Genomic DNA, 13,682 nt, shown 5'->3' with positions numbered 1-13,682 from the left:
GTCTCTAATCGCCGAATCAATTCATTTGCATTTGGCCAACATACCTGACTTTCTTGCTTCCATGCGGAATTCATAGGTTTCAAACAATAGACAATACATGGACCTCTGTATCTACCACCTGAGGTCGCTGGTGGACAAAAAGAGGTCAGGTGAAAATGTTGTAAGTTACATGCCTTTATTATTAGGACAATATGTATATATATATATATATATATATATATATATATATATATATATATATATATATATATATTAGGCTTGAATACTCATTTGAAGTTTATTCTCTTAATTTAATTCAAAACTATTCAGGAAGATATGTTTGTGACAATGTTTTTCTCACCTCGATGTCTTGGTGGCCCAACAGTGAATGAGTATACTTTCAGAGGAAAGTTGCTTATCAGTCTCCATAATAATGAATGTATGTTGGACATGCAGCACCAATCCCCAAATCAAGCACGATATCATAGGATTTTGTGTGGGTAAGATTGATCTTTCGTTTTCGAACCTCTATTATATTAACCAAGGGCCACACACATATCATTTCCTGTGCCATCAACGTTATCTTTTCCACGACCCACATTATGAGCGGATCCTATGAAGACAGAGATATATAGCCTAACGGCAAGTTTAAAGAGAGCGCTTTGATCCTTAATAAAAAATATAATGTCCAACCTTGATTCTTCTTGATATCTAAAATCATTATCACTCACCAATGCTACTTTAAACACTTGTTAGTAGCCTTTAGTGATGAGTTACGGTGAGTGTTACATATTATACACATTGCTATATTTTATATGTACATACATATCCTTAATAGTAAATAATAAGTTGCCTTGATCAGTACACTTCCAAATTTAAAAATATTAGTCATGCCGCAGGGACCTCTATATTGTTGGGCCCTACACTTCTTCTGGCGCTTCTGGTCGCCTCTTGGTTGTCTACTGTCCTCAAACTCATGCTGTGTGCCTTACACCACAGATGAACAGAACATTAATGGCACTGATCCCTGTTCCTTCTGACAAATCCTTCTTGTGCCCATTCTTGTAACCCGGTTGTTAGCCGGCAGCTCCGTGTGTGTGTGTGTGTGTGTGTGTGTGTGTGTGTGTGTGTGTGTGTGTGTGTGTGTGTGTGTGTGTGTGTGTGTGTGAGTGTGTGTGTGTGTGTGTGTGTGTGTGTGTGTGTGTGTGTGTGTGTGCAATGCATGGGTGTTGGAGTGTCTGTGTGTGTGTTTGGGGGCTCTCAGTGGTAATTGAAGGATTACCACCATGGACCCGCCTGGCTGGTTTAGGCCTACTGATATGCAAATGTGAGAATTTTGTGTCCCAAAGCTGCCATGACAATCTAACCGAATTAGTAGACCATTACAATTTGAATCATTTGTGTGTAAAAATGTAGGTTTGCCAAGGCAATAATCCAGTCTGTCAGTGTTCAGTGTCAGAGAATAGTAGCTCAGGTCAGACACTTTCAGTGTCTGATTTATATTGTGCAGTCAATTCACCAGTGTAGATGGGGAATTTAATGCTGTCCACGTATGCAGACATTGACATCCCATCCATCATTTATCCAAAGCAAGTTTGTGGTACCCCGAGATAGACAATAATGGAACAAAAGTAATTTCCTTACAATCTCTATGCTCTGCCAGAAGGGCACAATACACATGAAACAATACTTTAGTACTCATGTAAGCTTGTTCCTTTAAGCATCAGTTTGGTGTTGCACTCTTGTCATTCTACAGCACGTGTACATGACAGTTAATGGAGTCAATATAGCTCTAAATAATCTAGTAGCCCCATGACCATCGTATCAAGGGACCAAATGCAGCCAGTGACAGCATTGCCTGCAAGCTAGTCCTGGCAAGTTGCTCAGTACACGCCTTCTGTGTAGACATTTGGTCAAAAAGCCAATGTCGCCTCACAGCTGGTGTGAAAGCTCCAGAAATCTGTGAAGGCATTCTGGTGTATAGTCATTGCTTTCACAAACCCAGTCCTTACCACAAACAGCATGTTAAAGCCATCACTGTAGTCACCCTCCGTTGTAGAGTCAATTTATGTCTATAGCCAAATAATCCAACCTCAAGTGTCCGTAGTAAGACCCACGACCACCTTACTGGTACTACATGGACAGTAGTCCTACAATGGCTGTCGTTTTAGTTGGTCATGCTTGTGCCTCTCCCAAAGCAGGCATGTCCAATTAGCAGAGAGACTCCACCAGCTCAAGGTTAAAGTGTTAGTCACACCAGTCAGAGGCAGAGAAAAAAGGCGTGATGATGGGAGACTAAAGTCAATTTAGAAAGAGGAAGTAATCCACCCTGGCACAGGTAATCACTGCTCCTTCCAGTAACCCATGCAGAGCCAGGACATTCAATGCAGTGAAAACCAGGACGTCTTGCATCTGCCATATGCAAAAAGAACTTTGAAATATCAAAAAATTGCAGCTCAAACCCTTCAGCTGGCTTTGGTTAAAGGCCAATCACAGCCCATGAGATTGACCCTGTGTAGCAACGATCGAGTTTCACTCAGCATGATGTGATAGCTTCCAAGTAAAGCTGTAGCCAGGGGAGGCTACATCTTGTAAATATACGACTATACATTAAAGGCCCGACAAGAGAAAAAGCTGCAACGAAATAAACATGGGAATGACGTTTAAATTAGAAGGTTGTCTTTATTTTTACATTCCTTTGGTGAAGGATTAACATTCAGGTGGTCGGAAACAAACAAACGTGGCCAACAAAGTAGTGCATAATAGACTCCCCGCTACAACTAGTAAGAACATACTAGCTGGTCCCTATAAATACAGTGGTATTTCAGTTCTTTCAAATGTACAAGATATGTTACAGTCGTCACAACAGAAACCGTGGACACGAACGGCGACGACTTATAGGACTTTCTTCAGCTCGTCGTACAGAACCAGCACGAAAGCGCCACCCATGCCTCGGAGAACGTTGGACCACGCCCCCTTGAAGAAGGCCTTGCCGCCCTCATCACGTGCAATCTTCGTCCAGCAGTTCATGGTGCCGGAGTACATGATGTCAGCTTAGGAAGAATGGGAAATTTGAAACAAAACATTTGATAAACATTTTCATTAATTGAACGTTTAAATGTAACCATTAAAAAAATTAAATGGCGGCTACCTCCTTTGCGGCCGGACTGCATCATCATGCGTCTACGGACGGTATCGAAGGGGTAGGACACGAAACCGGCCACGGCGGTCACTGACTGGGCGATGGCCCAGCTCACGTAGATGGGTGTGTTCTTGGGATCGGGAAGCATGCCTGCGGAAGAGAAAGTATCAAAAAGAACAGTGAACAACAATGCATCCACAATTATTGGCAGTTGGCCAACGTACATACAAATTCAGGCGTAAGACGACCATGACGCTAGGGCTAGGCCTAGGGCTGGCAGCACAAGCTGAGGACTCACCCTTGGCCGTGTCATAGACACCAAAGTAGGCAGCCCTGTAGATGATGATACCCTGGACGGAGACGCTGAAGCCCTGGTACAGACCCCTGATACCGTCAGACTTGGAGATCTTCACCAGACAGTCTCCCAGGCCTTTGAACTCTCGACTGGCCCCGGCCCGGCCCACGTCAGCGGCAAGGCGTGTCCTGGCGAAGTCGAGGGGGTAGACGAAACACAGCGACGTGGCTCCGGCGGCGCCGCCCGACGCTAGGTTACCAGCAAAGTAGCGCCAGAACTGCTTGTGCTTGTCCACGCCGTCCAGGAACACGTTCTTGTACTTGTCCTTGAAGGCGAAGTTGAGGGCCTGGGTGGGGAAGTATCTGATGACGTTGGCCAGGTTACCTCTCCAGAAGGCCAGGAAGCCCTGCTCCTTGGGGATCCTCCTGGCGCAGTCCATGATGCCCTTGTACTGCTGGTCAGCCGTGATCTGTTGGCTGGCATGTTGGACCTGTGGAGCAAGACAGAAGATAATTTCTAATGCACAATACGGTTGAACTAATGAACAATACTTCTGAGGAACTGCTTCAATACTGCTGAACAAATGCACAATACTTCTGCTGAATTGTGGTTGCACAATTTAAAAAAACTTCCCAACTGGGCGCATGACTGCTGGTAACACAACACCAGACTTTTAAAATCGTCTTAGTGCGGTCTGACACCTTAATGTCATTCCAACGAGCCGCCCTCTACGATATCCATTCAACAACTATGCCCCACCTCCCACTCGTGACTGAAGGCCCAGTGCAATGGAAAGTGTTGGCTCAGGCTCAGTTCTAGACTACCCTTGCGCGACCTTGATAACATTATGTGCAACTCTGTTATTCATTCAAATTGAATAAATAACGCAGTGACTGCATGTCCTGAACTATTGGACCTTTGGTTGGCTATTTGGCATATTACGCAGGAGGTGTCACTTCATTTATTAAACAGCCGAACCATTTTTCCTCGTTTGGATCCCAACTTATAGACATAAGCAGAAGTCCTAATCAGAGCCCGAATCTGTCAGCAATATCTGTGCAACATATGAAAGACATTCAAAACGATTCAAAACATATCAAAAGCTAAACTAGACGGAGGTAAATTGCAAAGAATGGGGACAAAGTAATTTGTTTTTGCACGCACCTGGAGCAGAAGTTTCACTCTTTCGATGGGGGCAACAGCTGTTTTGGATATGGCAGCGCTAATGCCACCAGCCAAGAAGTCCTTAGCGAAAGAAATAGCTTGATCACCCATCTTCAGTTGTTTTAAGGTACCTTCCCCTTCACTCGCAGGACCGGTTGAGGTTTGCCGGTTGAGTTAAAATGACCTAGAGACAATCGGGGGAAGGGGCTTAAGAAGGCTGTGCGCGGGACATAGCGTCAACTTGGTCTCTGTGTTTCATTGGTGGTCCTGCGTTCAAGGGGGCGGGAATCAAAAGCGGCTTTAGATTTACATGTGCCCCCTCCCCTCATTCCCAAATAAGTTTGAATAATGTTCTCTACAATCCAACTAACGAACTTTTTTGATAACATTTAATTCAGGCCAATAACCTCTAGCCAGATTAATCATTCCTAACATCACGTGTAGTTTTGGGGGTTAACTCAAGGTCATGCCAAATAAAGGTCATAATGAACCAGCTGAAGAGAGGTCACTCCATCAGTTAATGACCCCATTTCCTGTTCACCCAGTGGGCAAATACGTTATGAGTCTATATGCAAAGTTGTCAACACAGCTTGTTGTAAATCACAAAAAAGTGATACAACTTGGGTATTTTCATTTTTAAAACAAGCTTTCAGGTCAATGTGTAATGTGTTTGAAACGAGAGAAGAAAAGAACAAACAGGGATTATGTTACTTTTGGCCCTAGAGGGCAGCCAGGGAGGGTGAATATTGTGTGGATGGTGGTGGGGGTGATGTCGTGCGTGTGTGTGTGTTCACTTCCTCCATTACCTTTGACACAGTGATAGTAAGACCCTGGCCTAAAACGATCTCCATAAAAAAATATAGAAACAAAGACAATGCAGGGGATTTACATGATTTTAAATAAGTTTTAAAATGACAAATGATGAAAATAAACAGACATTCTTCAACAACAAAAATTATTGCTCAAATACATTTATTCATATTCTCTCTACCACCCAGGCAGGACTCTTTGTTTGCAGTAAAATTGATCGTTGAAACATATTGATCAGTAAAATCTTTTTTTTAACTGATAAACCGCTTTCTTTACTATGGCACATCTAGTTCTCCATAGCAAACATTTTAAAATCAGCCCCACAAAAAAACTGAATGAAAATTGAAAACTTTCAAGGAAGGCACATAATGGACATTATTCAGCTAGTAGCCATCTTTGTTCCATCTTGATTATTGCAACTAGTTCTGAGAAAAACAAACATGGCTGCTAGGTGAATAAGCCCCATGTCCAGTTAACTGTCTCCATCATTAAACCACACTCCTATGGAAACACATTGCGGTTTTCCAAGACTTAATTTTCCTATGCAAATAACAAATACATACATGATAACAAATACATACATGATGCCAGTCCCTTGAGGACTAATATTAAAACAGCGGCATGGACAATAATCAAACTGGAAATACTGAGGAATAAGAAGGTGAGGGTAACAATAATAACACTGTCAGATAATCCATAGGGCTGTGTTTGTCGAGGTATCTCTTTGAAGGAATAGAAGTCCAGAAATGTGAGGAGAACAGAACAAAAAAAGATACACAAAGAAAAAAATCTACGGTAAGGAAATTAATATGCGACTCATCTTGCCAAGTCCTTGTCTTATCCCCGAGGTCATTGTGAGCCGCATTCATTATCTATTGCACAGAGAGTCGCACCGCTCCTCTTCACCAGCGATTCTTAAAGGAGTCCTGCGACCTGAAGTTCCTGTTCTTCAAATAGCGCTTCACCTCTTGTAGCTCGTAAGGCCCCAGGCTCTGGTCAACGCCTGGGGCCAACGTGTAACTCAGGGGGGAGACAATGTACCCGTTGCGGTAAAGGCACACCTGCTTGCACGTCTCAAAGCAAGTGTAAAGGAGGCCAAAGTAAGGGACGATCTGTAGAAGAAGGAGAAATGGAATCAAAATCAACATGCAAATGGTGTCTCTGCACTTTTGAGTGACCTGGCGTCATGACATGGACACAAACACACACACACACACACACACACACACACACACACACACACACACACACACACACACACACACACACACACACACACACACACACACACACACACACACACACACACACACACACACAAAATCATAGAAAACACTCTTTTCTCATGATGAAGAGAGGGCCTTCCACTCGCTTACACTCCACTGCCATCACCAAATGACATTTGAAGTTGAAATTTGAGACAGGGGCATACTGTTCCATGGTTTGTTCACCTAGCTCATTATATCCGTGCAGCTGAACTACGCTGAGGACATCGTGGGCCAAGACCCTGCCTCTTTTTCTGTTACGTCTGGTACATGCGTAGTACGGTAATGAAACACACTGATCGTCTTTCAAAGACAGGCATAAAGTTGATGTAGTAGTAGTGTGGCTGGCTTGCGAAACAGACGCTTTCGGCATGGCAAATCCCATACTTTCTATTCCAGCCCGGCAAGATCGCTACAGGAAGAAGACAACAAACCCAATAACTGATGTGATTTAAGAAATAATGGTCTCTATGCTCTGGGATCACGCTAGACAATCTGTGTGTGAATGGTCCCTTGGGTCAGTAATATAGATCGTCCTCACCTTCACAGTATTAGCAGTGAAGCCACTCCAGAGGGAGAAGACGCCCTTGTTTCTGATCATCTGCCGGAAACAGTCCAGAATTCCAGTAAAGTGCACATCAGCGCCCCCTAGATGTGGAAGGTGGGAACTCTGGGCCTGAGAAAGGAACCACAGTGCATGCATGAGTTGGGCGTTTGAGATGAATCATATGCAGCAAAGGCAGGAATTAGTAAATAAACGGGGGTGAAAATCAGGCTACTACTATTATCATGCTATACAATGTCAAGTGGGGAAAAGATAATTAAATTGCTATACATCAACTTTTTCAACTGAATAACATCGTAACTTAAAGCTCCAAACCTGGATGAGAGGTAACCACTCTCAAATATATATATATATTTTTTTAATTATATACACATTACTCACACAATTAGATTATATAAATAATCTGATTGGGGGAGGAACAACAGGAACCTACATTTCAAAAGGGATAAAAGCTATGCTAGCATGTTTACCAAGACCAATATTGCATGGATTTTGGAAACCTGATTTATACTAACCATCAGTTACAACCATTGCTATTTTGTTAAACTACTTCCAACGATTTAAAAAGGAACCTGCAGAGGTTGTGTGTGGCCAACATTCACGATGCAATACCCAATTAGCAACCACCTTTTCTCTGGCTCAGAAGGATGTACTCGTCGGTCTAGAGAATGGCAGATAAGACACTTTCAGCGTGATAGAGCTAGATTGCTCTCCAATAACACAGTGGAACAAGTCCCACCTGTTCTGCTCTACAGAATCCATCATCCAGATGGATTTGGCAATCAGTGTTTTGCCGTGTGAAGCGACATGGATGAGGATGTGCGTGCGTGTGAGCAGGAGGGTGTGAAGGTGTTTGTTCGCTCTCCGCTTCAAGGCAGTTTGTTTCTGCCATTTGTTGGCTGGATAGATAGATAACATAATTTATACTCGGTAACCTTGTCGTTCAAACAAATCATATAAAATAAATGTTTAACTTTCCTCATCCTCCTCTAATGAAATCTTCCAACAGTCAAAACAATGACATATGGTAATGCTTGTAAAACCTTGTTCTAATACTAAAAAGTCAACTTGAATGAACTTGGAACCCGTTACTCTCACTGTGCCTTTCAAAGTGATCGTGACCGCGACTATGTTTAGAGAGGTTATGTACAGCGTCTGCATTCACATCACATTCTCAGCTGCTGTATGACCGCGTGGTGCCTTATTATAGACCAATGTAGTACTCTGTCCTTTGCCGAGCTATTGTTCAGCATGCATCCTTTCTTGCAGAATTCAGTCCCCTACTTGTGAATCTACATATGTTGTTTTTGGGATCCTGAACCAAATAGGGCGGAATATACTTAACTTTGTATTTTAATCACAGTTACCAGTAAACTTTATTTAATCTCTCTTATCATGACCGTATGTTTATTACAGACATGACACTGGGACATTCTGAAGGGAAAACTTGCCCTGACATATTTCTGACAACATCCCTCATGCTGGTTTAAACCTTGAATGACCAAAAAAAGGCAAATTGAATTGCAATGCAAAAACTGCCCCCTGGTGGACATAATTTAACTCAACAATGTCTGACATCTAAGCATTAGCGATCCACTCCTACTTTACCTGCATCTTCCTCTTGACCGTGTCAAAGGGATAGGACAGGCTCTGAGCCACTCCAGCAGCCAGACAGCCATTGATGAAGTTCTGCAGGGAGTTGAAGCGGAAGGGGGGCTCCTGCCAGAGTTTGTCCAGGTTTGCGTACACCGCGAAGCAGCCGATGGAAAAGGGAAAGGCACCTGCATAAGAGACAAGGAGTTGGTTGGAAAGGTCATCCATGCTCAATAATAGTAACAGATTCCGAAAGGTTTTTATTCCATGACAAATCTGACTAGTTGGGCACATTTAGATGATGATTCAGTCTGTAGCCTCTACTTATTATATTCTCATGAATACGTTGATTATCTCATGTTGTGAACAACAATTTAAAAGAATCAGCAACAATAAACTCTTCTGTTTAGTTTGAAAGTGAGGATGAGCTTTTCTGAAGTTCTGCAGTATAATAGATGAACAAATACAATAATATTAGGTTTCTGTTATGTGCTGTATGGATGGAGAATTTCTGAAAATATGTTGTATAGAACTTGAATGAATGGGCCTTGAATTTGTTCAGCCTCGAATATTACAAAAGGGCTGTTGATCGCTGCCATGATAACTATTCAACAACCAGTGCTCAAACGGGCAACGTCATTAAGACTAAAACCTGCCCTGCATGCACTGTGGCGTGCATTTGATAACTTATATTTCACGTCAATACTGGAGGAGATGCATTATGTACCCAGTACTGTTAGCGAGAAGCCCCTATAGAGGGCCAGAAGTCCTTCGCTCCTGTAGACGGAGCCCAGGGTGTTCAGGACTCCTGTGTACGTGGGCTCTCTGCAGTTCTGCACTATCAGTCGGGTCTCTGCCACCTCCAGAGGGTACGTAGCCAGTGCTGCTGCAATGCCGGCGATTCCTCCAGCAAATATGGCCCTCCACTGGGAGACGTAGCCCATCTCGTCCATGTGAAGGTGGACTATCCTGGAGACAGAAGCAGCCCAGGAGGAAATCAGTAGGGAAGAGGGAAGATAATGCTCAGGCTTGTCCATGTAAAATATATATTCTCAGCCTGATAAATATTAAAACCTTGTTCAGCTTGACTGCCTGTCAAGAGATATCTTACTATTCTTAACATTTGTAGTATTCATAGGGAATATTATCCTTGACAAAGTTGTAATAACTTCATTTTGTAGGATTATTTCCTATGCTATCGTAAAAAGCAACAAACATTTTTTTTATTTAAAAGTAGTAAAAAATAAACAGAGAAAGTAATCTCTGTGTATGAACGAAGAATCCGCTATATTTTTCAACCAATCACGGCACTTCCTTGCTGGAACATTTTGTACAGCAGGTACATTTCCTCGTGTTGGTGGTTGGGACAATACCAACATGAAGGCACTGCAGCGTTACGCTCAGCCCACAACAACTTACATTGTTTTCCGATCAAAAATATCGTAACGCTTGAACCTATGATTAGCTGCTCTCATGATTTAGAAACCAGTTGTTTCGCCCGGTTTCGCTCTTTAGTGACCCCGAGACGGGTGTCTGATGACGCCATAACATCGACTGAGGGAACATAGCGATTTGATTGGATAATAAGAGAGGGTGTGCCTTGGTTGAAATGGAGGAAGTGTTAAAATGGGTAAAGCTTAATAGCTTGTGGTAACAATCGAATGAAGTCGATAGTAATAGGTTGGCTATGTGTCTTAACAACCTATATAAACTCTAACACATAGATACATACATTTTTAATAAAACTGGCCATGTATCCCTGTATTCATGCTTGGTTTAGCCAAAAGAAGTTGGTGTTTACGTTAGCAACAATGCTAGCCTTTGTACCCTAAACCACCGCTGATTAGGTAAGGAAACGCCACAGTCTAATCAAGGAGGTTATATATACTATTTATTAAATCACTTACTTTTTGTACGCTGCCAGGTGAATTGCGCTGTAAGGGAACAACCGAAGACAGGAAACGAGGTTTCCTTTCCAAAACCCTCGAAGTCCTTCGTTTTTGTAGATGAGATGAAAACTTTGCCAGAAACCTCTCTTGCAATGGAAGGTGCCAACTTGACTTTTGATTTTTATAACTTCCAAAGGAGACGTGACCGTTTTACTAAGAATACCTGCAAAACCGACACACGAAAAGCTTTGCGAACTTGTCAGTCTATCATCCTTTCTAATTGTTGCCATTTTAAATCGGGCAGAATAGTCACCAAACTACTTTAACTATAATAAGGGAGCCATGATAATAAGTTGTTTACCTGAACAACTAGGCCTAAAGATAGACTAGGAAAGTATCCTTCTTCCTCCAGCCAGCGGTGTTGTGTTTGTGAGTTACGTCACACTAGTCCGTGATGCCAAAGGGTTGGTTATTCACTGTAAAACCATCAGGGGGTGCTATTTCGCCTTCAACTTGTTCAGAGTGAGACAGAACGATAGATGGCGCTAGGCTCAAACTTTTTGCTTTCGAATGAAAGGGAATGACACGCCACTTAGGGGGGTCGGTAATCGCTCAATAAAAAGATCAGTCTTTCATTTACAGCTGGACTTACAGTGGTACGATCACTGAAAACCTTTGTCTTTTATAAAAACAAGACATTTTTTATTAATCACAGCATTTCCATCATTATTAATGACAGAAATGATTGTTTCCTCAAAAAGCATTGAAACTGTCATTTTAATAACTACAACTGCTACAATATTACTATGATCAAAGTACTGTAGGCCTCCCTGTTAACATCGACCAAGTTATGGCCCATTGATACAATGCTAATTAAATAATTATGCCTTTAATTCACAATTAATAAATCTATTTATAAGAGTTATATTTTCATCCCTGTCGTGACTCATGTTTACCACTTTTTGTTTACATCCTGCAGAGAGAACCCCCTGATTTTTCTATCTCTCTCTCTCTCTCTCTCTCTTGAGTGGGGCTTGCGGAGTAGAAGTAATCAGTCTTCCTTTCATTCCTCTCAATGCAGTCATCTCTTAATGGAAGTAATAATGATAATGCACTGTACAGACAGGTCGTTAAGGTGGCACTTTCCCAGAGAGCTAAATGTTTTCTTAACTGCAAGGTCATGGAGGTAAAGTCGTTATGAATGAAATAGATGAGGTCCGCTTCAAATCTGTTCTGGAGCCAATTGTACATTAAGTGAATGTGTCTGCTGTCCTGTGAGCTCACTGTGTAGAAATTAGCTCAGAGAATAGAGCCGACTTACAGAAGCACATTGATTCAGAACTGGAATCCGAAGCCTGAAGAATGTCACAGTTTAAACTAGGCTTTTCTTTGCACCCAAGAGCAATAAAAGTCTCGGGGCTTCCTTTGAAAACACTTTGGTTAAAAAGATCTCCCTTTGATGTCACTGTCCCGACGACGCGTGTGTATGTCTCTCAGTGCCAGAGATAGCAGGGCTGCCTTTTTTCAAGATAAGTAGACTGAGATGTGCGCTCAAACGCATCGTCTTATCCAGATATCTGCCCGGTCAATGTTGCCCAGTCGTCCCTAGGAGTGCCCTACCATCCTCCACTGTCCTTCCTCTGTCTCTGTCATTAGCCCCCCAGCGCCCTCACCCCCTCCCCTTTATATTTATACAGAGCACAGATAGAGAACTGCCCTCTTCCTCTATGTATATTTGCCCCCTGAATGAGCACTTCCTCCACAGAGGCTAGCGTGGGAGCCGCCGGCTTGTCTTCAGGGGGACCGGCACGTAGCAGCAGGTGTAGGCTGGCCTGGGCATTGTCATGCTGGGGACGTCATGCGCAAACCAACCCTTGATCTTCCTCTTTGAAGTGCTGGTGTGTGACAGGGGGCTCGATACAGTACATCCAGCCAGGGGACGGGCCGTGGCATCGGATCAACAGAGGGCGCCGGTGACTAGTGAACACAGGCTGCACCTCCACCACCCCCTCCTTCTTCTTCTTCTTCTCCTCCTCCTCATACAGGCTGGTGCCAGGCTCACAGACTGGTGCAATAAAATTCTCACCTCATTATCTGAGGCCGCTACATCACAGCCCTGTGTTGGGGGAGAGGGGGTGGAAGTGGGAGAAGTCTCGGGGGTGGGGAATGAGAGTCGGGTGGGGTGGGTGAGAGTAAAGCCATTGAATTGGTGGGAGAACAGAGAGGATTCGTTCATGTGGCTGCGTTGACACCTTTGAGGCCAGCGAAGCTCCAGCCACACTGCGACACTCTCAGGCCCACTTTACAGGCAGGGGAGGCCCAACAGAAGCCGCGTTTTGACCTTATTAATTGTTCCTACGATGGGCTTACTGTGAAAATGATCGTAGTGGTTGTGAGAAAGGGCCAACGTCACTTTGCACCTCATTACAAACAAAAGGGTTTCTCGGAGAGAGAATATTGAGTCATCCTGACGCAAAGTCTTTAAAACGTCTTGATGGAGGTGCAAATTGCATTTTTATTTAAATTGTGATAAAAAAACAACACTTTTCTGTTTTCTGCTAGTTAAATGGTTTGATGCAGTACCACATGATATGCTTGGAAGTACGTCATACATCCCTTGTAATCACAGATTCGATTTTTAGCAATCAGATTTGTTCTTGCACAATGAAGTTAGCTAAAAATAATTTTGAATAAAATAATAATATGATGATAGGGATAGTCGTCAAACTTTGGGTTGTTTCAACTTGATGTGTTTCAATGAGGCAGATGAAGCAATGAACAATTAGGGGGCGGGGGTTTAGGGAAACTAAGAGGCTAGGCTTTGGGCAGCTGGTGTGTCGTCCCCTTATCTACCCTGTGTACAGCCAATAAATCAATATCAAATCTAAGGAACAGGAAGCCAGATGGCCTTCCTCTAAACCCACAACCCTACAGGCAGAAACCTTCAGAGTCGGCCTAGCTACTGTACCTCTGGTGCTCC

The 13,682-nt window shown here is 43.1% G+C and overlaps 2 protein-coding genes across 2 annotated transcripts; both read right to left on the bottom strand.

Moving 5' to 3' along the window:
* Positions 1 to 2,641: 2,641 nt before the first annotated feature.
* On the bottom strand, positions 2,642 to 4,835 carry slc25a5 (solute carrier family 25 member 5). Its single transcript, XM_030367804.1, has 4 exons — positions 4,581 to 4,835; positions 3,420 to 3,906; positions 3,131 to 3,271; positions 2,642 to 3,032 (listed from the first exon to the last, which is right to left on the bottom strand). Exons 1-4 carry the CDS (start codon positions 4,689 to 4,691, stop codon positions 2,875 to 2,877), a joined length of 897 nt encoding a protein of 298 aa, XP_030223664.1. The 5' UTR covers positions 4,692 to 4,835; the 3' UTR covers positions 2,642 to 2,874.
* A 622-nt stretch (positions 4,836 to 5,457) lies between these two features.
* On the bottom strand, positions 5,458 to 11,152 carry slc25a43 (solute carrier family 25 member 43). Its single transcript, XM_030367803.1, has 5 exons — positions 10,721 to 11,152; positions 9,541 to 9,782; positions 8,829 to 9,001; positions 7,197 to 7,331; positions 5,458 to 6,502 (listed from the first exon to the last, which is right to left on the bottom strand). Exons 1-5 carry the CDS (start codon positions 10,990 to 10,992, stop codon positions 6,293 to 6,295), a joined length of 1,032 nt encoding a protein of 343 aa, XP_030223663.1. The 5' UTR covers positions 10,993 to 11,152; the 3' UTR covers positions 5,458 to 6,292.
* Between the last annotated feature and the right edge of the window lie 2,530 nt (positions 11,153 to 13,682).

This window comes from Gadus morhua, chromosome 10, assembly GCF_902167405.1.
Source record: "Gadus morhua chromosome 10, gadMor3.0, whole genome shotgun sequence".
In the NCBI taxonomy this organism is placed as follows: Eukaryota; Metazoa; Chordata; class Actinopteri; order Gadiformes; family Gadidae; genus Gadus; species Gadus morhua.
Note: the sequence above shows the minus strand (reverse complement) of the source record. Positions and strands in the feature narration are given on the sequence as shown.

Excerpts from the sequence above, each read along its gene's own strand:
- slc25a5 (XM_030367804.1), bottom strand. The coding sequence starts at position 4,691 with ATGGGTGATCAAGCTATTTCTTTCGCTAAGGACTTCTTGGCTGGTGGC. Across the intron at positions 3,272-3,419 it reads TGTCTATGACACGGCCAAGG|GCATGCTTCCCGATCCCAAG; the intron begins GTGAGTCCTCAG and ends TCTCTTCCGCAG. Across the intron at positions 3,033-3,130 it reads GCAGTCCGGCCGCAAAGGAG|CTGACATCATGTACTCCGGC; the intron begins GTAGCCGCCATT and ends ATTCTTCCTAAG.
- slc25a43 (XM_030367803.1), bottom strand. The coding sequence starts at position 10,992 with ATGGCAACAATTAGAAAGGATGATAGACTGACAAGTTCGCAAAGCTTT. Across the intron at positions 9,783-10,720 it reads CACCTGGCAGCGTACAAAAA|GATAGTCCACCTTCACATGG; the intron begins GTAAGTGATTTA and ends TTCTGTCTCCAG. Across the intron at positions 6,503-7,196 it reads TCACTGCTAATACTGTGAAG|ATCGTCCCTTACTTTGGCCT; the intron begins GTGAGGACGATC and ends CTTCTTCTACAG.